The sequence below is a fragment of the Camelus dromedarius genome, chromosome 16 (genome assembly GCF_036321535.1).
Source record: "Camelus dromedarius isolate mCamDro1 chromosome 16, mCamDro1.pat, whole genome shotgun sequence".
In the NCBI taxonomy this organism is placed as follows: Eukaryota; Metazoa; Chordata; class Mammalia; order Artiodactyla; family Camelidae; genus Camelus; species Camelus dromedarius.
In genome coordinates, this window is record NC_087451.1 from 32,549,138 (window position 1) to 32,572,636 (window position 23,499).

The 23,499-nt window shown below is 57.5% G+C and overlaps 2 protein-coding genes across 2 annotated transcripts; one reads left to right on the forward strand and one right to left on the reverse strand.

The window, feature by feature from the left end:
* The first annotated feature begins 82 nt into the window (after positions 1-82).
* Positions 83-6,819, forward strand: NAT9 (N-acetyltransferase 9 (putative)). Its single transcript, XM_010998358.3, has 7 exons — positions 83-147; positions 608-852; positions 1,735-1,844; positions 2,413-2,556; positions 3,143-3,202; positions 3,413-3,507; positions 3,618-6,819. Exons 2-7 carry the CDS (start codon positions 776-778, stop codon positions 3,750-3,752), a joined length of 621 nt encoding a protein of 206 aa, XP_010996660.1. The 5' UTR covers positions 83-147; positions 608-775; the 3' UTR covers positions 3,753-6,819.
* NHERF1 (NHERF family PDZ scaffold protein 1) lies at positions 6,763-23,403 on the reverse strand. Its single transcript, XM_010998356.3, has 6 exons — positions 22,699-23,403; positions 11,863-12,024; positions 10,805-10,958; positions 8,589-8,629; positions 7,354-7,440; positions 6,763-7,147 (listed from the first exon to the last, which is right to left on the reverse strand). The coding sequence occupies exons 1-6, from the start codon at positions 23,158-23,160 to the stop codon at positions 6,956-6,958; spliced, it is 1,098 nt and encodes a 365-aa protein (XP_010996658.1). The 5' UTR covers positions 23,161-23,403; the 3' UTR covers positions 6,763-6,955.
* Between the last annotated feature and the right edge of the window lie 96 nt (positions 23,404-23,499).

Consider the following 23,499-nt stretch of genomic DNA (forward strand, 5'->3'; position numbering starts at 1 on the left):
GCACTGATTGGGCGCCTCGCGGAGGCGGGACTGGATTGGGCCCCGGCGGCTGCCGTCTGCGTGGCGGAAGTGGGCGGGGTGCGCCCCCATGCGCATGCGGGACGGGAGGCCGTCCGTCAGCTGGGAAAGCTGGCCTGGATGGAAGAGGTGGGTTCCACTTGCTGAGGACAGTTCTGTCGGCTAGGAGTGGGTGTGAACTCGGCCGACCCGCGACCCCACTGGTTGCGGGGTTTCTAGGAGAGTAGGCTGTAGCTTCTCGCAAAGGGGAAGGGATTGAGGCTTTAAGCCTACCTCACCCTAAAGTGGTCAGGGAGGCCCAGATGGCTTGGGGAGCGGAAAGAGGGAGGGCCGGAGCCCAGTGGGGTGCTGGGAAAAGGGGTTGGAAATAGATTTAAGACAAGGCTGAAAATTAACCCGAGGGCGGAGTCTCAGGACTGGGGCAAATGATGGGAGTTTTGGTGAAGCTGGTGCCCGGGTGTGAGGCATCGAAGTTCTGGGAGATGGGGCGGAAGGGACAGGCAGAAAAGGCAGCCCATGCTTGGCTCCTTGAGATGTGAGTCCAGGATTGTTTAATTACCTTTAACCAGCCAGATTCCTCTTCTTGCAGGGGTTTAGAGTCTGCATTCTCAGAAGTGTTTGAAAAGAAAGAGAGACAGAAGCTCTTCTGACAATTTAGCCCCAGAAGAGAGGAAATTGAAAGCCCGGGCTCCTACCCTAAGTGGGAGGAGAACTCAGGGTGCTGATATCTTTGCCCTCCCACCTGCAGACTGCTACCATGAGGTTAAATCAGAACATCTTGCTGCTGGGAAAGAAGGTGGTGTTGGTACCCTACACCTCAGAGCATGTGCCTAGGTAACCGTTCACCTGTCACGGGGTGCAAGCCAGCTCTCCAAGGTGCAGCGAGGAGTGTCAGCCTTCCTTAGCACAAATTTTGGAGGCTCTTTACTCTGAGGAGAAACGTTAGTGTGAGAAGTAATTACATACAGAAAAAAATGTAAATTGAAGCAGAGAACTGTGACTTCCCTGGAAGAAGTCACCCATCCCCCTGTTTCTTCCTATCACCCTCTCAGCTTCCTCTTTGGTCTTTCAGTGGGGGATTATTTTATGTAAACTAAACGTGTAAGCAAAAAAGATACTGTCTTCTTGCCAAATTATAAATGAGTACCATTCCCCTGGTGCTAGTGAACGTGCTCAGTTCTAAACGTTAGCTTGTCGTAAAACTGAGCTGATGGCTTGTTGTGATGTATGCTGTTTTGAAAGGCCAGGACTGAGTCGCAGGGTGGGACTCGGTGGTGAATGTCGGGTAGACTGGGTTGGTAGTGCCGTGGGTGTGTATTCTTTACTTGTAGTTTTCCTTTTGGGGGTTCCTGGTGCCCAGCCTTTGTGGAGATCTGTCCAGCCTCCTTTGCTGAATTCAGCTTGCCACTACTTCCCCTCAGGAATTTGAGGAATGTTTAGCTTCGGACTGCTCCCCCGCCCTGATCCCTAGGACTGGAGAGGAAGCCAGACAAATAAAACTGACTCCTGCTGTTATCTTGTAGGACTAGCCTGCCTCTAGTTCTTGTGCCCATGGCTCTCTGCCTGAGGAGCAATTATAACCCTTTCTTGGAGCTTCTATGAGCCCTCTGTTAGCCCTGTGGGGTTCTCCTGGCCATCCATATCTTCATATCGGGTGTCAGACTGGTGCTTCTAAATCAGTCCTGCATGCTGACGGCCATCCCTCTGTCCCTGCAGGTACCACGAGTGGATGAAATCAGAGGAGCTGCAGTGTCTGACAGCCTCCGAGCCTCTGACCCTGGAGCAGGAGTACGCGATGCAGCACAGCTGGCGGGAAGATGCGGACAGTGAGAAGTGGGGAGTGGGGGTGCTGGGCTGGCCGTGTCGTGGGAGGGCGGATTCCAGAGGCCGTCTCCAGGTTCCCTCCCTTTCCTGGTCCCAGCTGTAGCCCTGCTGGGGCCACAGGACATTTGCAAAAAGCACTTCACGAGGTGCTTGGGAGGTGCCTAAAACCCTCATACTTTGATGCCCACTCAAGTCGGTCCCTGTGGCTGACGCTTCTGTCATCTTCCCGCCCACTGCACAGGCCGTGAAAGGAGCTAGAGAAAGGAGAGCATTTGGGGCTCTGGCTGTAAACTGAGGCCCTGCCTCTCACGTCTCTTGCCACAAGCCCAGTGTGACTATTGCACTTTGCATCACTCGCTCTCTGCGAGTACAGTTGTTGTCTGGAGAAGGCCATTGTTTCCTGCATGAGGCAGATTTAGGGCTTTGTAATCAGCCGAAGGAAGTTCTGGCTCCCCTTGCCTGACAGACTCAGATGGGAGTCCTCTGCAGTTCTCTCCTTTGGGTAGGAAGACTGTCCTCACTGCACTTCTTTGCGGGGTGGATGTGATAACCCATCACCTCCCTCCTCAGAGTGTACCTTCATCGTGCTGGATGCAGTGAAGTGGCAGGCTGAGGCAGGCACCAGTGAAGAGAGCTGCATGGTGGGAGATGTGAACCTCTTCCTCACAGATCTTGGGGACCCTTCCTTGGGGGAGATTGAGGTCATGATTGCAGGTTGGTTCCCCCTGGCCCTGCCCTCCCTCCCTCCCTCCCGGCCCTCAGACCTGCTGAACCTGAAGCCAGCCGAGGCTGCATTGGGCACTCAGAGAGCTCAGTGGGAGGCTCTGGCCTTGGTGAGCCCAGCACCTGGCTGGGCAGACTGCCACCTGGCACCCTGTTAGCCTGCTAGTTCACCTTATTCTGATCTCGCGCTTAGTTGTGAATTTAACCTTTGGTTTTAGGGTCTTCAAACTGCAGTCTGCCCTATCCTTGGGGGTGGAGGGGGCCTGGGGACCCTCTAAAAGTGAAGGTCTTCCCTGGAGCATCTTCCCATGCTGTGCTAGGAGCCCCTCCAGGTTCTGTGTCCATTGTGGTCCTCAGCCTCCTTCTAAGTGACTGTGCAACTGTCCCCAAGGGGTAGCACACTGAGGTGAAGGGGTCAGGTTACTGGGTGTCTCTAAGCTGTGAGACCTTGGATGAGTCATTTAACTTCTCTGTGCTTCTGTCTACTCATCTGCAGATAATCATTTTGTGAACTTGAGGTTGTGAGGATTAAATGAGCCCAGCATGCAGTGTCAGTGATTATTGTCATTCCTCCTAGAGCCCAGCTACAGGGGCCGGGGCTTGGGCACCGAGGCTGTCCTCATGATGATGTCCTATGGTAAGGAAGTCTGAGTGGGTGGTGTGGGGGAGAAGTGGCCAGGCCCCTGGGGAAGGCAAAGGTGGGTTGGGAGGGAGCCTTCAGGCCTGAGGGTGGGGGGCAGGTGACAGTGGTCTCCACTGCAGACTGGGACATGAGGGGGCAGAGGGTGCTGAGGCGAGGGTGCTCTTCATCCTGTGGCTTGTCCTTGTCTCTCATCTCTTCCGGGAGGAGTGACAAAGCTAGGTCTGACCAAGTTTGAGGCTAAAATTGGGCAAGGAAATGAACCGAGCATCCGGATGTTCCAAAAGCTTCACTTTGAGCAGGTAAGGATGGTGCCGGTGAGAGGGTGAGACCTGGGTCCGGGCGGTGGGGCCCCGTGCTGTTAGAATTTGTGGCTGTAACTTAGCGGCCCTGCTCTCTCTGGCTCATGTAGGTGGCTGTGAACAGTGTCTTCCAGGAAGTGACACTTAGATTGACGATGAGTGAGCCAGAGCGGCAGTGGCTTCTGGAGCAGACCAGCCACATGGAAGAGAAGCCCTACAGAGATGGGTGTTCGGAGCCCCGCTGACAGCTGGCCTTGTGTTCAGCTGCCCTGTGTGAACAGGGGTGTAAGAACAGAGCCCTGCAACAAGTGAACGGATGGGGCCTTGGGGACAGAGTGCTCCTGGCCCTGCTCCAGGCAAGGAGTCTCCTTTCAGGGCCCTTCAGACTCTGGGGCCAGACTTACCTTGGCCTCCCTCTGGCTAGCAGTGTGGCCGAGCCTCTCCAGGGCCAGCCCCTCCTCCTGGCCAAACCTGGACTCTGGCTCTCAGAACCTGGAGTGGACGGTGCGAATCCATGGGAGGAGGCCGGGTGGAGGCGGAGCTGGAGACCAAGGGGGGCCTGGTGAACGGGCAGGGCCCTCCTCTCCCCTGGAAGGCCAGAGGTGCTGCCCTGGGGCTGAGGCATGGGCTGGGAGTAAAGCACACTGCACACGCTCTCTGTTTTCTCATTGGGCCCATGCGGAGGTGAGCTACCAGGAGGCCCAGCCTGCGACATGTGGTCCAGCATCAGGGGGACAGGGGAAGGGTTGCTCAGTCCTGTCATCCTGCAGAAGCAGGCCGGGTGTGACCTTGGGAGGTTTGGAAACAAATGAGGTTGGCCCTGGAAGGACAGACAGGTGACTTGGAAAGTGGGCCAGGGTCCTTGCTCCTTTCTCTTTGGAGCCAGTTTTGAGGGTGGCTGGAGTACCCCCTGCTGATGAAGCTTCAGGCCTCCTACTTAGCTTCAGGGGTTGCAGAGGGAAGCAGAGGCTACTCAACAGTGCCCTCCTGAAGGCAGCTGTGTCCTCTCACCCTCTGCGCCTCACCTCTCAGCCGCTGGGAGCGGCTGCACCTGCCGAGGCCACTAGGGGGCGCCGGAGGCACAGGTTCGGGATTGTCAGGCGGCTTGGCAACGTGCTTCATAGGCAGAGATGGGCCAGGTCCCTGTGCCCCAGAGCGAGGGGGACACTCTGACTTCTAACTATCCATCATGCCCTGTCATAATCCAGGGTGGCCTTCAAGAAAAGCCAGGCATGTTTCGATACACAGTTGGAGGAGAGACACTTGAGGGCACCTAGGGCATTTTCAAGGGGAGAAAACAGTCCCAGGGCCCCAGAGCTTTGGAAGGCGGAGCCCGAACTATGGCTGAGGACTCTCGGCCCCAAGCCTCTTAATCCTGGCATCTCACACCAGACTATGCATGTGAAAAATGAGAATCAAAAATGTGCCTGAGTCTAAGACGCAGACTCCACTTGCTGGGGCCCCCAGCCCCTCAGCGATGGTTTCCTCTAAGCCACCTGTTCCTTCCACCCGACTGCAGCTTAATCAGAGCCCAAGGTCCTTAGGGCTTCCCCACCCAGCAGGTGAGGTAGGGAGGGGCCCCTCCACAGCCCTGCGAGGGTAGTTCTCTGGCTTCTTCACCGGCAAGGGCCTCCATCAGGGGTCAAGGGATAGAGGAAGGGCAGGGCAGGCCAGGCCCAGCCTAACTGGACAGGTGATAAGGGTTTTGGAAGGTTCCTCTGAACAATGGTGGAATTCAGATCTTAACAGGTCAGAGTGATGAGATAGCCAGATACTGTCTTTTCTATCAACCCCAAGGGCTCCTATTTCAGTCTCTCTTCCTTACTTGTTCTCTTCAGTCCCAGGAACCTGACTTCTGAGTGGTCTCCTGGTTGGGTGGAGAATAGCCCAGGGCCAACTTCCTTCTGAGCACCTGCCTTGGAACCTCAGCCCTCACAGGGCACCCTGGTAGGTCTCCAGGATGTGGCCTCAGGTACCAGAGGTCGAAGGGACTTGGATCTCTCATGGAGCAGGGCATTTCGCCCTTGAGAGTCTCCTCCACCACACCTGCCCCAGGCATGTCCCAGGCCCAGCGGGCCAGGTTTGTTCTCCCCCAGTTCTTCCCAGCAGTCGGGTCTGTGGCCAGATAAGAGGATCTGGGACCAGCCCAGGCCACTCCTGAGAATTCTGTGCCTCACTGGCTGCAGGTGTGAAGATTAAAGCCAAGTCTCTGCTATTTGACCTTGGGCAAAACCTCAGTTTTTCATGTCAGTTTGTCTAGGATTAAATGCATTAAAGCATTTAGTACAGTTCCTCACATATAGAAAATACCCAAAATATGTAAGTAAATCATTAAAAAAAAAAAAAAAAAAAAGCCAAGTCTTCTCTTTCCAGATCTGGCTCCATCTGGGATTCACACTTTCAACACTCTTGGAATCAGAGGAGTCTCTCAGAGCCCTCTGAGCATGTGGGACTCCATGCCCACCTCCCACCTTCCCTGATGACCGTCCCTATAGGGCGGCCCCAACACGCACAGGCACACTGACCACCGAGCAGAGCACACAACTAAAGCATGGCCTGGCCACCCAGACAGTTGTGGGCTCGAGGCCCTCTAGTTAAAGCCACCTGTCCTCCCACTACTGGGCTTGGGGTCACAGGGAGCCCTGGACCATCGTCTCCCTCCTGCTGTATCCTACCCTCTTGGCCAGAGGCCACCCTGGGAACACCCATGGGCAGAGCTCTAAAGGAAAACACAGAGGCTGAGGCAGTTTGGAGAAACCAGTTAAATTTGTCATAGAGTTTCCTTACAATTGTGCCTGGCTCAGGGCTGGGCAGGGGGTGGCCAGACCCTCCCCATGTCACCCAAGTCTCTGGGGGTGGGAGTAGAAACAAAAAAGTTGAAGGCTAAGGGTGCTGCTGTGTCCTGGGTGCACCAACTTGCAAAATCATGTTAATCAAGGAAATGAAAGTCCGTCTAAACTGTGATACAGCACTCTTTAAAAAAAATCAAATGAACAAAAATAAGATGCCTAAGCCACAGCTCTGAGGATGATGGCCCCCGTCCACCCTGAGATGTTGCTGTAATCTGAGCCCCTGAACAATCCTGGACCCAGTCATCACTAGGGGTCATGAGGGAAGATGACCTCTCGCCCAGTCCCAGGATCCTTGGTCGGTGTAGGTCCCAGTGATGTCCCAGGAGGGTGGCAAGGGGACACCTGGTAGGCTGAAGCGCCCAGTGAGGAGGGAGACAGTGTGCCTTTTGACTGGGGCAGGACGGAAAAAAAAAAAATTCACTTCTGAAGTAAGGGAACAGAGTTCTCTAAAAAAACCAGATTTGCCAAAAGGGGAGATGCTGGTGCTGATTGGTGTATCGATTTGAGAGTAAGTGCGGATGAGAGAAAAGGAGTTAGGGTTGGGTGTGGAGCTGGACGGGCCCTTCCAGCATTCCTGGTGGCTGGTGGGAGGGCCCTTAGAGGTTGCTGAAGAGTTCGTTTTTCTTGCTCCAGTCCATCTGTGGGGCCCGTTTGCTGCTGCGCTTCTGGTGGGCCCTCTCTTTGGCCACGGCCAGGGAGATGTTGAAGTCCAGGATGGGGTCGGAGGACGAGGAGGTAGATGAGGGTGCCGTGGAGTCCTGCATCTTGGGGCTGTCTTGGGAATTCAGCTGTAAAGAGGAGGCGGCAGAGAGCGGGAGTCAGTGCCTCGGCGAGGTGGCGCCCTTGAGGCAGTGCCTAGGGCCAGGTCACAAGAACAGAACGTGGCTCAGCATGTGACCTCCAAGGAGAGCTGGTGTGCCAGGAACGAGTGTGGCCTGGGAACAGACTTCCTGTAACCCAGGGCCACCCCTGCCTGCTCAGCCGGTCAGCCTACCTCCTCACTGGTGTCACTGGAGGTGGATCTTGCCAGGGTTGGCCTGGTCTCGGAGGCTGTCTCAGTCAGAGCTTCACGACTGTCCTCCTGGCACAGAGAGGCAGGGTGTGGGTGGGCAGGGGATGGGGTGGGGAGGTCCTGAGTGAGGAAGGGAGTTCCCAGGGAAGACAGGTGCTTCGGTCTGAGAAGTTCCACTCAAGCCCTCACCGCCCACCTCAGAGCCCCACTGCCTGAGCCTCAGGGATTTACATTTTTACATTCTTCCAAGGATCAGAGGGCAGCCTGGTTCTGCCACCAAGGCGGGAGGGACCATCATGGGATTAGCTGAATTTCTCAACCCCCTAGTCCTCTCAATGTAGCCTTCGGGGCCAGCCTGCCTCCTGGGTCAGTGACCGAGGAGTGGCTTCTTGGAGTGTGGGGAGCATCTTTGCTTGGCATGGGGAACATGTGCGATGCGCCCTGAGTCTCCTGCAGCCCACCCAACTGTTTACTTGGACTTGACCCCAGGATTCTTGAAATCTTAACCCCAAATAGCCATGAAAGGCTTTAAAGGAATAAGGTGGATGAGAGTTCTAGACCCACAGACGGAGTCACATGGTTCAGGTGGTCCAGGGCCACTCCCTTTGCTGTGTCCCTTGGAGAAGGGAAACCTTTGAGCAGACCCTGCCGAGAGCTCCCGCTCCATGGTCTGACCCTGAGTCGGCCCATCCCAGAGCGAAGGCCTTGGCCAGGGCTGCATCTTGGCGCTCAGCTCCTGCCTGGGTTCCTCTGTGGCCCCAGCTGGCACCAGGCCTTGCCATCTCTCCCCACCACCCGCCTCCACTGCCTTCTCTTCCCTTCTGCCCGGGGAGGAGGGGCTTTGTTCTTCCAACCCAGACTGGAAGTAGCAGGGGCTGGGCAGTGCACGGCCAGACACTGAAGCTCTGTTCTTGGGGGGAAGAATGGCCTCTTCTGTATGGTGGGGAGTTGGGGGCGGAGCTTGTCACCCAGGAATGGTGGCCGGCAGAGGGGCCTGGCCAGCCCTCTCCCTCCCGCGCAGGCCCCAGGCAGGGGCTGAGGGATATAAGAGTAGTTACACAGCTGGGCTCAGGAGGGAGCAGCTTGGAAACTGGAGTTTCAACCTGAGCCAGACGCCTCCTCCCCAAACAGCCCCCTTCCACCCTTCTTCCGCTGCCCCGGTTCTCCCGCAGCCCAGGGTCTGAGAGCCAGAGAAGCAGTTAGGGGCCTGTCTTTACCTTCCGGATCTCCCCGTTGGTAAAGGGCTCGGGCAAGGGACCTAGTGGAGGAGAAAAGAGCAGAGGTGAGTGTTAGGATCGGGGAGTGCCGATGGAGTGGGGCATGCATGGAAGGTGGTGGCAGTTGTGGGGTTTGTTCCCCAGGGTCAGTGTTTCACAGTCTCTCGACTGCAACTCACTATGAGTACATTTTGAGCACCCAGCCCCCACAGAGATTATGCGTGTAACAGAAGTTTAGCAAGACAACTTGCCCTTCCCACGTGGCAGTGCTCTTTGATATTTTCAATTCAGTTTCATTAAAAAAAAAAAAAGAGGCTGATCTCTGCCTACTGATAACCACTGATAAGTAAGGAACTGTTTGAAAAAAGCACTCTCCTGGATGGGGTTGAAATTTCAGGCCGGCTGCCTGAGAACCAACTGGGAAGCTTGTGAGAAATACAGATTCCTGGGCCTTGGCAATAGTTTCTGAATCAGTGGGTCTGAGGCAGGCCTAGGAATCAATATTTTTCTCATGCTTCCTGCGTGATGACGGTGTCACCAGAACTGGACCGCACCCAGGTACCGATTAGTACCTGCATCAGCTGAGAGAAAACAACCCCACCTCCTACTGGCCAGTGTGGAGACGAGGGGGTAAGGGGTCAGGGCAGAGTCCTGGGTGTGCCCTCCCTCAGCCAGTGGGAAATCTGGTGGTGGCAGGAGGGGTCAGAGGGAGAGAACCCCGGCCTGGGGGCACCCTCCCTGGGCTCACTCAGGGTGGAGGCCCCACCTGGCTGCAGGATGGGGGTGGGGGCTGTTCCATCTCTGGGGACTGGTCAGCCTGGGCGGGACTTTTCTGAACTCTTAGCTTCAGATCAGTGTGCATCTCCCTCCCTGCCCTGGACCTGGGCCTGGGCCCCTGCAGGCATACCTGACTCTTCACTGTTGCCTCCCTCTCAACACCCACAGCCTTCCCATGGTGGCTGGGCAGGGGGCTGCTGGGACACAGGGACACTCACTCCCAGTCCCCTCAAGCCAGCCCCTGGTCAGGAGGCAGCCGGTGGGAGGTGGCATCCCCCTCCATGGAGAGAGTTACATCTAGTTGGGAGGAGGGACACTGGGAAGAGGACCTGCCCTCGGGTCTCCCTGTGCAGCCTCTGGCCAGAGGCTGCAGTCACTGAGGCTCTCGGGGCCCTTCCCCCCCAGCCAGAGAGGGACTGAAGAGGGAGGAGTGTCTGAGGGCTGGGGTGAGAAGGCTGCTGGGAGAGGCGGGGAAGGTGTCTGAGGAGCTGAGTGTACTCCAGATTTCAGGTGCATCTTCCCAAACCAAGAGCAAGGCTGGGGGCTTCTCTGGGCCTCAGTTTCCCCCTCACTGAGGAAGGGGATTCTTTGAGTTATCTGGTTTCCATGTACTTGGGTTCTACCCACCTCCCAAGCCCAGAGAGTGCTGGGGACTTCCAACTGACCCATCCCTGCTTCCAGGACCCATGGGCCCCTCCATCTGGGATCTAAGTCTGTGGCAGGACCTTTGTGTGCACCCCTCTGCTACAAATAAAACCCTTAGGGAGACCCACCCACTGCATGCAAAGTCCAAAAAGGTTCCAACCACCCCACACCCCCTCCCCGAGGACCCATCTTCCCAGGGAGAAAATCCAGACCAGGGAGCAGAGCACTATTCAGCTCCTCCCTGCCCTGGTGCAGCAGCCCTGCCCGTTTGGCTTGGGCTAGGGTTGGGGAGGTGCCAGCCTTGGCAGGGTGATGTGGGGGATGGGGAGGGCAGGGGCCCAGGGACTAGGGGGGGGAACCCACTGCCCTCTAGAGCCAGCAAGCCTGGGTTGCCAAGACAACCTGAGAGAAGGGAAGGGGAGGCACTGGGCCCCTGTCATTGGACTCTGATCTGACCAAGCAAAGGCTGAAGGCCTCCCCAGAGTTAACCCCTTCCTTGCATTGGCACCACCCTGAGAACTTGCTAGGGGTAGAGGGGTCGGGGCTCAGGCCTCCCTCTGGCACTGCAGCTTCTACCTGGGAATCAGCAGCTCGGTTCCATCTCGCCATCCCTCACGCCGGCTTACCCCTGTCATATGTCATTCTCAGAAACCGACTGCCAACACCTGCCTCCTCTCTCTGACCCACTCTCCCCACCCGCACTGCCCATCTACCCTCTCTTGGGATACAGTAAATTCTAGAGGACTGGCCAACATCCCCAACCTGGGGGCCTCCGGCTGCCCCACCCAGCTCACCATTCAGGTGCTCCTGAGATGGGATCACTTTGCATTTCTTGAAGAACTCGTCGGTCTCCTTGTCTACCACCAGCAGCTTGGCCTCGTCCCCACCAGCCTTGATGGCGGACACCACATCTCCATGCTGTTTGCCCTCCATGCAGACCCCGTTCACCTGTGGGTGGGGGCAGGGGTGACTGGTACAGGTCTCAGTTCTTGGGGGGCTAGTGGAGGAGGTACAAGTGGTCCTATCTGTCCTCAGTCAGGTGGCAACTGGAGGACACTCTGCCCCTCTTGCCTGTAGTGTCCAGGACCAGGCCAAGTGGTCCTCCCACTTAACAGTCAGATGGGGAGGCGGGACATGTGGGAAAAGCCAAAGAAAATACCCAGCCGAGACTGAGCAAACACAGCTGTGACGGGCGGGACAGGAAAGACCTGGGAGGCCTGGGTTGGGCCCCAGCTTCTCTCAGTACTTACCTCCCAGGGCCTTGGTTTGCTCACGTGTAAAATGAGAAGTCCTGGGAGAGCTGGTCTTCTAGCTCTAAGGTTCTAAGGCTGAGATTCTGGGACTTGCCCAAGGCATCTGGCTCCCGCTTCCTCTCCCGATGGGCGCAGCACGACAGGGTTAAAGCGCGCCTAGCAGCCTCACTTGGGAGAAGCCTTCATCTTCCCGCTCCCACCCCCGTGCCCACCCCCGTGCCCGGCACAGAGGCCTCAGGCATGGAAGCCGCGGTGGTCCCAGACATGTACCAAGATGGTCGGGTGAATCGTGGGCTGCTGAGTGTGTCTGCTTGGTGAAGTGCTCAGCGGAGATGGGGGCAAGAAAGGAGTCATTCCAACTCTCCATCTGTCCATCCATTCATCTATCCACCACCTATCTCTCCTTCCTTCCTTCCCTCCTGCCTAACCACCCACCAATCTTCCCTCAAACCCCCATCCTCCCTCCCTCCCTCCCTCCCTCCATCCATCCAGGGCTGCCCAGGCCCCATGGGCTAACCAAGGAACAGATGGTGTGATGGCTGCCACAGGGGAGGTGGTCTCAGGAAGGAAGAGCTCGTAAAGGGGGCAAGAAGCATTACCTCCACAATGCGGTCCTGGGCCCGGAGCCCCGAGGCCTCAGCGGGTGAGTCTGGGTCCACGGACCGGATGAACTGGCCTGGCTTGGACTTGTCGCTATGGAGGTTGAAGCCGTAGCCATTGGGGCCTCTCTTCATGGCGCAGAGCCGAGGACGCAGCTCGCGCTGTGGGGAGAAAGGAGGGGCCACGGCCCATCTGTATCATCCCGGGTTCCGCTGTCCCTGCTCTGTGTCTGACCCTACCTCCCCACTAAGGAAGACTGGGAAGAATGCAAGTTTGCTTAGATCCCACACAGCAATGAGGGAGGATGCTTGCCCGCGACTCAGAAGGCCTGCGTGGAGACCTGGCATTGCAGCAAACCGCCTGGGTGACCCTGAGCAGAGCACTGCCTCTGTCCACACCACAGTTCCCTCTTCTGGCAAGCAAATGAGGGGTGAGAGCAGATTAGCTCAACTTTTGACATTCTAAGGTTAATCATGTTATTTTGACTGCTACCTCACCCTCCCAGCTCATGGCTCATGGCTCATGGCTCAGTCTGGCCCTCCTGGGGGGCTGGAGTAGCATCCCTGCCAGCCTGGTCAGATCCTTGGGACATGTGACTGGGGAACCCAGCCCCTCTGTACCCTGTTCTCTGCACAGGGGAAGCAAGCGCAGGTGTTTACTCAAAGCTGGTCCGCATGTTTACAGTAAAGTCTTCTCTCACCCCCGTCTCACTCCCGTCTCGTCCCCCCAAGTTGAACGGCCCAGGGAGCTGGGGGCCAGATGACCACAAGCCTGAGGGAGGCACAGCCAGGGGACAGGACAAGGACACCCCACCTGCAGAACCAAGGCTGAGGGCAAAGGGAGCAACAGAACTAGCAACAGAACCCCTAGCAGTCCCCTAGGAGCCTGAATGGGGAGGAGGCGGTGAAAATTGGGGCTGGGCTGAAGGGAGCCCTGAGTAGCCATGGCCTGGAGAGGGATCCCACCGAAAGGCCACAGGAAAGATTTCTCTTGAGCTCTCAGACCCTCCACTGAGAATGGTTTTTACCATCCTTGGTCCGACTTAAGCAGCTTAGCTTAGAAGCTGCAGCCCTAGGGCACAATTACATGACCAAGGGATATGGTGTGAAGGGGCCAGAAGTCGGAGCCCAAGGACTGACCAGGGTTCCCCTTCCCTCCTCCCAGGCCTGCCAGCTGTGGGTTGCCACCCAGACCCCAGGCAGGGAGCAACGGCTGAAGTCAGGGCCCTGACCCAGGTTCCAGCTTCACTGCTTATGAGCTGTATGACCTGGGGCAAGTAATTTCCTTCTCAGAGCCTCATTTATAGGCCCTTCTTAGTGCCACCTGCCTCCAAGGGTTGCTAGGAGGTCCAGTGAGGTAATTAACATACGTGGGATGTTACCACTCTAAAACCCCTGTGCACACAGAGACTTTCCCATTGTTAATTCTAAGGAACAGTCACAAGAAGCGGAGAAGTGAGATGCTGAGGGTGGGGTGCCAGGTTGCTGTGACACCTCAATCCCCAGCTGGGAGTGGAGCAGGCAAGGGAGGGGCGGGGACGGAGGGGAGAGCTTACAGGCTTCCTGCCCCAACTTGCCAGTCTCAGGAGGCAGCTGCCATCTGCGGTAGAGAGGCTCTGTCCCCACCCCTCTGCTCTGGAGGGTGACTCTGCCTGCCTTCCTTTAGATGCCTGGGTGGGCCTTTCTCTTTTTCAGGATGTTGGTAGGGGGTGTGGAGAGGCCAAGACAGGAAGGAGGGGTGAGGTGACGGTTAGGCCCTCGCTTGCTTACTTAAATCTGGGCGAGGCCCTGGGCGCTCCCCTCCATCCCAAGCAACAGCATTGACCGCTAAGTGAGCACAAACGTGGGGGCCCCACAGAGGCACCCTCGTCTCTCCAGTTCTCCTCACCCACCTCCAGCTTCCTCCCTGCAGGGCCCACTCCCCGCTGATGTCCCGGCTGCTTACCCAGGGGCAGCCCTTCCCACAGCCCACAGCCCACAGCCCCCGCAGCCCACGGCCCCTGCAGCCCTTCTGGATTTAGGGATCTGGTTCCGGGAGTAAGTGAGGCTCTTCTCCCCTCAAGCTAATCCCTCCACAGAGCCGCCAGCCCGGCCCTCCCCCAGGCCCAGGTGAGCAGGAACAGGTCTGACCAGTTGCTACCATGGGGCAGGCTCAGCTTTCTGTCCCAGCCAGGCTGAGCTCCACAGTTACCCTGGGAAAGAGGGGAGGGTGAAGCCCCGGGGAAGGCAGAGGGCAGCTTCAACGTCTCTTCTCCGCCCGCTCCCCCCACTCCAAAGAGCCTTCCTCCCCAGTGCAACCTGGCCGGAGATGCCCCCCTCCCCAAGATGGGGAAACTGAGACTGGAGACGTGAAGCCCACTGCCTGATGTCTCCACCGCGGGCTCTGACTTAGAACCCGCCCACGCTCCTTCCAGCATCCTCAGGCTGGCTCATAAGGACCCCAGCCCAGCCTGAGGACTCAGCCGGACTGGCATATACTGGCTGCAGTCTTTGCTGGGAGGTGCTAGGAGCTGATGAAACCACAGGCTTCCTTCCGGGTGCTCAGGGCCTCTTGCAGCCAGAGCTACGTAAGGCTTGGGGCAGGCCGGCGACTGGGCAGTAAGCAGGCCTGCAGCTCCAGGTGACCTCTTGGCTGGCAGGGCTGCACTTACTGCCCCCATGATGGGTCTCTGTGCTTCCCTTACTGATCCTGGGACATTTCAGCCGGGGCTGTTGCCGGGTGACCTGGGGTTACCGCTGGAGGGACCTCACTTCCCTCTGCCAGGCTCAGCCATGAGGATTTTGGTAAATGGCAGACCCAGCACGGGGGTCTCAGACCCCCGCTGCTCCCTCCCCACTGCACTGGGACCAGCTCCATTGCTTTCTGAGGGTGGCTGAGCAGGTAGACAAGGAAGCCCCAGGTATTTCCCGAAGAGCTCAGACAAGTATGGAGCTCCACCTAGCTCCTGCCTTCCCAGGTCCCTGGAGGCTCCCTCCCTTCCCATGGGAAGGGGTCCCGGGGGGCTTCCCATTCCTCCCAGGAGACCAGCCTTGTTCTCTCCACCCCTCCCCCAGCTGCCTCCAGGCGGTGTCATTGCCAGCTGCTGAGTCAGCCCATCAAAGGAACCCATCCCAGCATGGAGGCTGGTCTTTTCAGGAGTCCCAGGGGCAGCTCCCTAAAGGTCCGTGGTCTCAGCACAGACAAGAGAAGATGGGGAGGGCCAGGCACCTGGCCAGAGCTTGGCCACCATCGCTTCCAGGCCTCACCCCCAGAGCTGGGGCAAAGCCTGCATTCTGCCTCTAGGAAAAGGGGATAAATGGAACAGCCAGGACATCTTGAGCCTGGTATGTGGCCCCCAAGAGCTCAGGAGGGGACTTGTGCCATGGTGGCAGCTCCAGAGAGGTCCAGAGCTGGGAGTGGGGTGACTTCAAGGGGAACATGGCCCTGGAGTGTTCAGAGCCTCAGATGGGTCTTCCCGTGATGAAGACAGCTCAGATCTGCTCAGTGAGGAGACTGGCAGAGACATGGCAGTGTGCGAGGCAATGGCGGCTGAGGGGCTGTGCAAATGGGCTGGGCGGCTGGGGGCTGGATGGGTCTGAGTCTCTCACTTCCAGGCAATGCCAGACCCGCCGCTTTCTGGGGAAGACCCCATCAGGAGAGCTGCCTCCAGACTCTTCTCAGGGGGGCTTCTCCCATCCTCTGGGTCTCAGGCTGTCCCGAACCCTGCACAGGCCTGACGGAGCTGCTCCCTCATTCCCTCCTCTCCCCCAGGGAGCCCAGCACCTCCCTAAGTGGCCGCCCAGTCACCTCCACCCACGCAGACCAGGGAGCGGACTTCGGGCACGGAATTCAATAGGCACCACTAGCAGCCACCTGGAAAGCTGGGGAAAGTCGATACCCTAATCCCAGTAACTGTCTCTGGGGAGCAGGTCCAGGGCCGCTCCCTGCTCCCCTTGCTCTCTGTTCCCCCTCGGGGAGGGCAGCTAGGGGCCAACGCCCCACTGGGCCCAGCCCCTCCCTGGCCAGTGCCATGGTGATGGGCCCTACAGAAAACAGCTGGGCTGCTTCCCATGGGCCAGCCAGCTCTGGGCCCCAGAAGGGGTGGCTGGAGGAGCAGGAAAGACCACCAGGGTGGCTGGGGGAACAGAGACACCCATCACCTCGGAAGACTGCCCTTCCCCCAGCCCAGCCAGACTAGGGCTATTGTTTATGCAAATAAGATAAGAACGGTACCCTGCTGCCCCTTGCCAGGAATCAGCTCCGCTGAGAGGGGGGTGGGGGGTGGAGAGAAAGCACCCTGGCTGTCCGGGTTGGGGAGGGGGTGGGGTATGTTGGGAAGGAAACATGGCTGCTCTGGGAGGCTCTGGAGACACAGGCCTGGGTCTGCTGCCAGCTCTTCAAGGAAACCAGGATGGGGCAAGCTGGCTCTGCTCGGGGCTGACGTGTGACTGAGCAGCATGGGGGCACTGTCCTTAGGGCAGGCTGGGAAGTGACCAGGAGCTCAGACCGCTGGCCAGTCAGTGTCCAGGGCTTAGGCTGAAGGCACCCTCTCCTCACCCAAAGGGAGGTACAGAGGGCCTGGCTGCCAATGACCCACGACCTCCGGCCCTGAGGTGGCTTCATTTCACCCTATAAGACCTCCTGCCCCAGACCTGTGTGGACCGAGAAATGTCAGACACCTCCATTTGCAAAAAAGGGGCAACTCTAGCCCTTCTCCAGAGACCCGCAGGGCGGGATCCAGGAGGGAGACAGATGACAGAGTGAGGGCTGCTTCTCTGACACCCCCATGCAGGGCTCTGAGCCAGGTTCTCCCTCTTTTCTCCTGGTGCTGGCCAGAGACCCATCTGACGGGAGAGTTTGGCTCCGGTCTCCCCAGGGCTGGGCAAGCCTGGGACGGGGCAGGCTGGTACCTGGGCTGCTGTCTGGCTGGACACCATCCAGGCTGGCCGCCCCATGCCTGCCTGCCCCGCGGGCTTCCTACCACTCTCCCTCCCCCTCTGCCCAGAAGCCTCTGGATTTAACTCCTGAGCGCTGTCCCAAGAGGCTCTATAAGGACCTTCTGGGAACTTGTGCAACTGGGGCTCTGAGGGAGTAATGAGCCGCAGCTACCATTCAGGGAGCGCTTACTATGTGCCAAGTGCCGCATTAGGGCTTTATCAGTGTATTTTCTCGTTAAAACCCAATTATAACCCTGCAAGGAAGGTATTATTGCCCTCTCTTCACAGCCAAGGTAACTCAGGTTCAAACAGATGGCATAAATTGCTCAGGGACACACAGCTGGCCGGAGGAGAGGGCTGGCTCTGAACTCGGACCTAGGGTAGCACTGCCCAACAGAAACAGAATGCTATGCATGCAGGTAACTTAAATGTTTCCAGCAACCCCATTAAAAAGCAAAAAGAAACAAGAGTAATCAGTCTTAATGTCTTACTTAACACACTATCTCCAACATGTAATCTATTAAAATGTTACCCGTGGGATACTTTACATCCTTTTATCTGTACTAGGTTTCCGAAATCCGGTGTGCACTTTACATTTTACACATCTTGATTCGGGCTAGGACATTTCAAGCGCTACGTGCCAGATGGGCTCAGTGGCTGCTGAAAAGGCCACAAAGACCCTAGAGGTCTCACTTGCAACCTCTTCTACATCTCCATGGCCTTAGCTTGACTTATAACAAGCGCAGGGAGAGGCCGGAGCCTTTGTCACTGGGAAGTCAGAGCTCTAGCCTCAGTTCCACAGCAGTGAGGGGCACTAGGACTCAGACTTCAGGGCATTTGCACCCCTTGTCCTTTTCAGGGTACAGGAGCCTAAACATTGTCTAAAGGTCTGGGGACATGGTGAGTTGTCCTACCCTGGGGGGATGGGGAGGAAGGCCAACACCAACAGTCAAGGTTGGCCTCTGGGGGCCCTTTGTGCTACGGGGGAGCCTCAGAGCAAGCAAGGGTGAGTTCTCAGGACCTGGGGGTGGGGATAGAGACTTGGTCACCAGACTCCCGGCCAGGCCCATCATGTGAGAAGGGATGGGGCCAGGAGCCTACTCTTTCTGGACTGAGGCATTCCATCAGGGCAGACACCTTTCCTGCTGGAACGACACCCCTGGGGACAGAAGCACCTGGGAGTCCGGGATCTTTGTGGGGAGCTGGTTCAAGCAGCCTGAATTGATGTGATGGCCCTGGTGTGGCCTAGAATGTGATGGGCAGACACCCAGCTGGAGAGTCAGGCCCTCAAGTACAACCCAACTGCGTGGACCACTGGATGTGCAGACACTGGAGGGAGCTGGCTTCTAAGACACACCCCTGCTATGCTGTAAGGGCTCATGAGCTGAGACCCCTGGGGCCACGCCTCTGAAATGATGGAGCCTCAGTCTCCACATCTAGACAAAGGGGCCAATACCTGCCTCAGAGGGTGGTCGTGTGGATTAAATGAGATAAGGCACGGTCAGTACAGGGCATGTTGCCAGACCCAAATAATAGCTATCATTGATTATTCATCAGCTTACAAGATGGAGAAAATAATACCTAACTTGCGGGTTGCGGTGGGGGGAAATCAATGAAATATGCATTGATATCTTTAGGGTACTGGGCTGGGCAACTAGCAGGCCGAGTAGAAATTTGAGTTTCCTTCCCCAGTCTTAGAGCAGCTGCCATTGTTGGGGCCTGGGGCTCCAGTTGCTCTCTGTAAGAGGCTGGCAGCACCCACAAGACCTTAGTGAGGCCTTTTTTTCTCTTAGTTCCTAAGCACCACCCCACCACTTTCCCAGGGACCAGTGGGATGGGAAGCCTGGGGAGGAAGAGAAGGGCCCCCATTGAGATACACAGGGGTTCCTTGAGAAGGAAGCCCCTGTTCTCTCTCCAAGAGAATCATCTCCAGAAGTGAACAGGAACCAGACGGTAAGAACTGGGGGCTATCGCAGGGGAGAAAGAAATTCCAAGTATGTGGCTTAAGAGGAGGAACCAACACACAAACCATCACACCCTGTCCACTGCAGATCCAAACATCCTACAGCTCAAACCCTGCTCGGCTCTCGCAGATTCCAACTTGGTCAGTGTGACATGGGAACCTGAGAATGAGGCTGGAGGCTGCTAGCTGATGGTGCACACCCTGCAACCACTCTACCTAGCTGCCTGGGGTGCCTGCACTGTCCCTGCCTCTGGGATCAGGGTCAGGTCTGGTGGGAATCCACCCCAAGCTGGGCACGTACACGCATCTCCATCATTCTATTGAATCTCCCCAACAGCCCTGCAGGCTGGGCGGTGGGTGTCCCCATTTCACAGAGGTAGAGGCTGAAGCTTGCAGGGAACAGTGAACAATCAGGGTCCCAGAGCCAGTGGGCGGCAGAGCTGGGATTCATACGTTCATCTGGCTGTTCCCCCAAATGCAGATTTCTCGCTTTCGAGTTTTACAGTGGAAGCTGCTAGTAGGCAAGAAAGAGGAGTGGGTAGGCTCTGTCTGGAATTCCAATCTCTGGGTGTGCTCGGGGCACAAACAGGTCCAAGTGTACTGGACTGAGATGAATCAGGACGAAGGTCCCTGAACGCTGTTACGCGTTCATTCATTCATACAAAAATTATTTACTGAGCCCCTCCCTACTCTGTGACTGGAAGGGCGCTGGGGATATAAACATAAATAAGCCATAGCTGTTGCCCTTGGGACTCACTATGTGGTGGTGGAGGAGATATGAACGGATGATTCAGATACTGTGTGTTCAGAGCGAGAAAAGATATAAGGACAGGGAGTTGGAGGAGGCGAGGAAAGAAGAGCTCCTTATGCCTGTGGGGTCAGCGAGAGGCTCCCTGGGAGGTGAGCTGTCTTGGAGAGCATGCCCCACGCGGAAGGGAACTGAGGGTTTCCACATGCAAACATCAGGTGCGAAGGCTCAAAGCGCAAGGCGGGCTAGAAGGAAATCTCGCCCCTTGGTGTGGTTCAGTGGACTGTGGGGTGCAAGAGGGGTAGCAAGAGTAGGTCACCAGATTGTGAAGGACTGTGGAGTAGCACGTGATTATCCAACAACAGGGACCCCGGATGGAGAACTTACTGATGCCAGACTTGGCCACACCTGCACAAGCCCAATGAGAGGGGCAGATCCAGGGCTAGCTGTCCCCTTGGGGGGCGTGCAACAATCTCTGAAATATTTATTAATTCAGATCCCAGCAACTAACGATCACTGAGCACTCACGCCGTGCGAGGCACTGAGCTCCTGGCCTTACAGACATCCCCATGTAATCCCGCCAACCCTAGCCGGCAGCTGCTGTCACCCCCAAATCACACAAGAGGAGATGGAAGCTTAGAGAGGCTGGTTAAGAAACTTTGTTCAAGGTGGACCAGCTACTACAGCTGAGCTGGCTCAGGCCTGCCCAGTCACCACCGCAGGCCCTTATATCGGGCACCAAGCTCAAGGGTTTCAAACCTCATCCTGTGCCTGCGGGGACCATGAGCGGGGCGAGCACAGGGACAATGCTGCTCCTCCCTCCCCGTGGGTGGGGGCGGGCAGAGCTGGAAGCACACCTCCACCCCCTCCTAGACCGGTAACATGGGCACCCCTCCACCCAGGCTGGTCTTCCCAGTGAGATGTCACCCGTCACCCACTCTGAATAACACTTTCCCTCTAGCATCTCTTTCACTTCTGAGATAACTAACAAAGCTAGCACAACAGGCCCCACTTTGCAAGAAAATTCAGACTAAAACTAATTCGAATTCAAATGCTGTAAATAAGAGATACCTTTTAAGGGAGAAATTAACTCCTATGATGTCTATTAACATTATTTTTTCAATGACAGGCTTGCCCACTACACGGGATTTCATGGGGATTTCTTACCAGAGGGATTTAACATTGCTGAGGGGCTATGCAGAGGCTAAGGGAGACCTTGCTCAGAGCTGGGATTCAAATGCCTGGGTGTAAAAGCTCAGTTCAGCATCCACAAAGGGCTGAAGTACTTCTGATTATGTGTAAAATTCTAGAGAAGGCAGGTATCACTGGAATCCAACGCCCTCATTGTATAGATGGGGGAACCAAGGCTCAGAGAAGTTCTGATTTGCTTGTTGACCAGAAACCCAAGGAGGCCTGGTGATGGTGCCCCGGGGCCTGGCTGGAGGAGGTTCTATTCCCTCCCACCAGACCAAGAAAGCACACAAATGCAGGTGTCACAGCACCATCGGGGGAATCCGATTCTATGCTCACCTAGAGAGCAGGAAGCCAACCTCTGCTGCCTCTTCAGAGGGCCTGGTGGGGGAGCACACGTGTTAGGTCAAGCCTCCGTCCTGACCTCTGTGTCCCTCACCTTCTCACAGGCTGTCCAGCACCCCAGCAGCAGAACCAATGGGAGGAACTGAACATGACTGCAAATTGGTGGGGGAGTTGGGGGTGGGAGGGTGAGCGGGTTACTTGTGCAAGTGCCAAAGTCCAAAAAGAAAAATGGAATGACAAATTGATGCACTAGGTACAAAGTTCAAACTGGATTTCTGCCTGGGATCAGAGGTCATGGATTCCAACTACCTGGTGTCAACCCCCTGCCAGGGGTGCTCCGACCCCATCCCCACCCCAACCCTGGCCAATGCCAGCTTGGCCTGGTGGCCCTGGCATTCCTGGCACCAAGCTCTGGCTGGACAGGGCTGTTGGTGACCTCACTTCCACCAAACCAGTTGATCCTCTCGGGCTCCACCTTCTACCTTAGAGGCTGAACTGTGCCCTTTCTCTGTCAAGGGACGCTCCTGCTGGCACCACGGACACCCCTGCCACCAGGTGGAGAGCTGGCACAAGCCAAACAGGCCCTGGGCAGGCCCAGGCCCTGCTTCCCCCCTCATTCTGGGGACAGGAGGCTCAGTACAACTCCTGTTTTGCCTCAGCTCCTCCTGCAGCTGATCCAAACTGGGGATCATTAGAGGAATCACCAAACACGGGCAAAAAGCAACCAGCCTGCTGTCCAGGGACTAGAGGGAGAAAGCTGACACCAGGGCAAGACCCCCCTTCCCATGGTGACCTGCTGGCTGCTATATAGCCAGGGCACGCGGGACCACTCCCATCTGCCCCCACCCCCATCCCCCAACCATTTCTCCTTCTCCAAGGTCTTAGCCCTCGCTTCCAGATACAAGTTAGCGCTTACGCCTCACATTCCTGAGAATCATAAATCCTCCTGGGTGGCAGAGCTGCCACCACCCCACACCCCTAGACCAGATGCCTCTGCACCTCCTCCCTGCACCCCACCCCCACACATCGCCTTGGGACGGTGGAGCTCCTCTTAATTCACACTGGACTTCAAGAGGATGAAGTCCAGCCAGGCTGAAGTTAATGATACACACGCCAGTGGGCTGTAGGGAAGGGAGTAAGTACCCGGAGAACCCAGCCTACGACCCCTCCCCTCCCAGCTCCACATAGAAAGGGGTAGTTATTCCTCTAGCTTTTTGAGGTCGGGGAGCTCTCGCTTCACCCCAGCTTCATCTACCACCCCCAGGGGCAGTGGAGGAAGCTGGCCACACTGGGGCTTGGAGGGACAGGATTGGGGGGTTCTGAGGGACTAGACCAGACACCAACAACATAGCCCTGGAAAAGGAGACTGGCCCCCTTGAGCCACTCTCCCTCATCCTTACTCCTAAAGGCCAAGGGACAAGACGTCCAAGTGGCAAAGGCGCTCAGGGTCCCAGCTCAGTCTGGAGAAAGGGGTAGGTGTCGCCGGACGCAGCCTGAAGCTTGTAACTGCCAATTCGCCCGGTCGGCGGGCGGAAGCTGTCTCCCCCTTGAGGATCGAGTTTCAGAAAGATTAGGCGGGAGCAGGGCTGGGCGTCCGGGGCGCCTGGGTCTCTCCACGATTCCCCCTCCTAGCCTGTTCCAGCCTTCCCACCTGGCCAGAGCCCGCACCTACCCGCTCTTGATGGCTCTTCTCGGCCTCGTGTGGCTCCGGCGCGGCGGCCGGCGCCTCATTTTCGTCTCCAGCCCCTTGCGCCTCAGAGGCGGCCGGTGGCTCGGCCTGCCCGGGCCCCGCCTGGGCGCGCAGCAGCTCCTCCCCGACCTGGACGCCCAGCTTCTGCAGCCGCTCGTCGGTCTCGGGGTCGACCACCAGCAGGCGCACAGCATTGAGTGAGGCACGGATGCGGCTCACTACCTGCTGGTGGGTCTCCTTCTCCACGTTCTCGCCGTTCACCTCCACCAGCCGGTCTCCGGCCAGCAGTCCCGACTTCTCAGCCGGCGAGCCGGGCTCCACCAGCCGGATGAACTGGCCTACCTTGCCCTTTTCCCCGTGCAGGTGGAAGCCGTAGCCGTTCGGACCCTTCTCCAGGCAGCAGAGCCGGGGCAGGGGCGCCCCGGCCGCCGAGTCCGCGCTCATCTCGCCCTGCGACGGCTCAGCGGCGCGAAGTGGGGTCTGGTCGGAGTCCGGAGACGGGACGGTCCAGCCCTTCCGCTCACCCTGTGGGCCGGGAGGCGAGAGCGAGAGCGGCAAGGAAATCCCGCGCCGCAGGACTGGCCGAGCGAGCAGGTGTCCCGCAGCGGCGGCGGCGAACTGAAAGCAGCCGAAGCCGGAGCTCACGGGCCAATCCTCGCCCTGCGCGGCGTCTGAGGGTTCCAGAACCAGCCCCGGCCCCTTGTTTCAGGGGCGGGGCCGCGCCGAGGGTGTGGGCCACCGAGAGCCAATCAGACACCACAGAAGGGGGCGCTCTGGCCGGAT

What these genes read in the sequence shown, in the direction of transcription:
- NAT9 (XM_010998358.3), top strand. Translation starts at nt 776, where the DNA reads ATGAGGTTAAATCAGAACATCTTGCTGCTGGGAAAGAAGGTGGTGTTG. An exon ending in CTGGCGGGAAGATGCGGACA is followed by an intron (nt 1,845 to 2,412) that starts GTGAGAAGTGGG and finishes CTCCCTCCTCAG; the next exon opens with AGTGTACCTTCATCGTGCTG. An exon ending in CCTCATGATGATGTCCTATG is followed by an intron (nt 3,203 to 3,412) that starts GTAAGGAAGTCT and finishes CTCTTCCGGGAG; the next exon opens with GAGTGACAAAGCTAGGTCTG.
- NHERF1 (XM_010998356.3), bottom strand. Translation starts at nt 23,160, where the DNA reads ATGAGCGCGGACTCGGCGGCCGGGGCGCCCCTGCCCCGGCTCTGCTGC. An exon ending in CCCAGGACCGCATTGTGGAG is followed by an intron (nt 10,959 to 11,862) that starts GTAATGCTTCTT and finishes CCCCACCCACAG; the next exon opens with GTGAACGGGGTCTGCATGGA. An exon ending in ATCTCAGGAGCACCTGAATG is followed by an intron (nt 8,630 to 10,804) that starts GTGAGCTGGGTG and finishes CTCCTCCACTAG; the next exon opens with GTCCCTTGCCCGAGCCCTTT.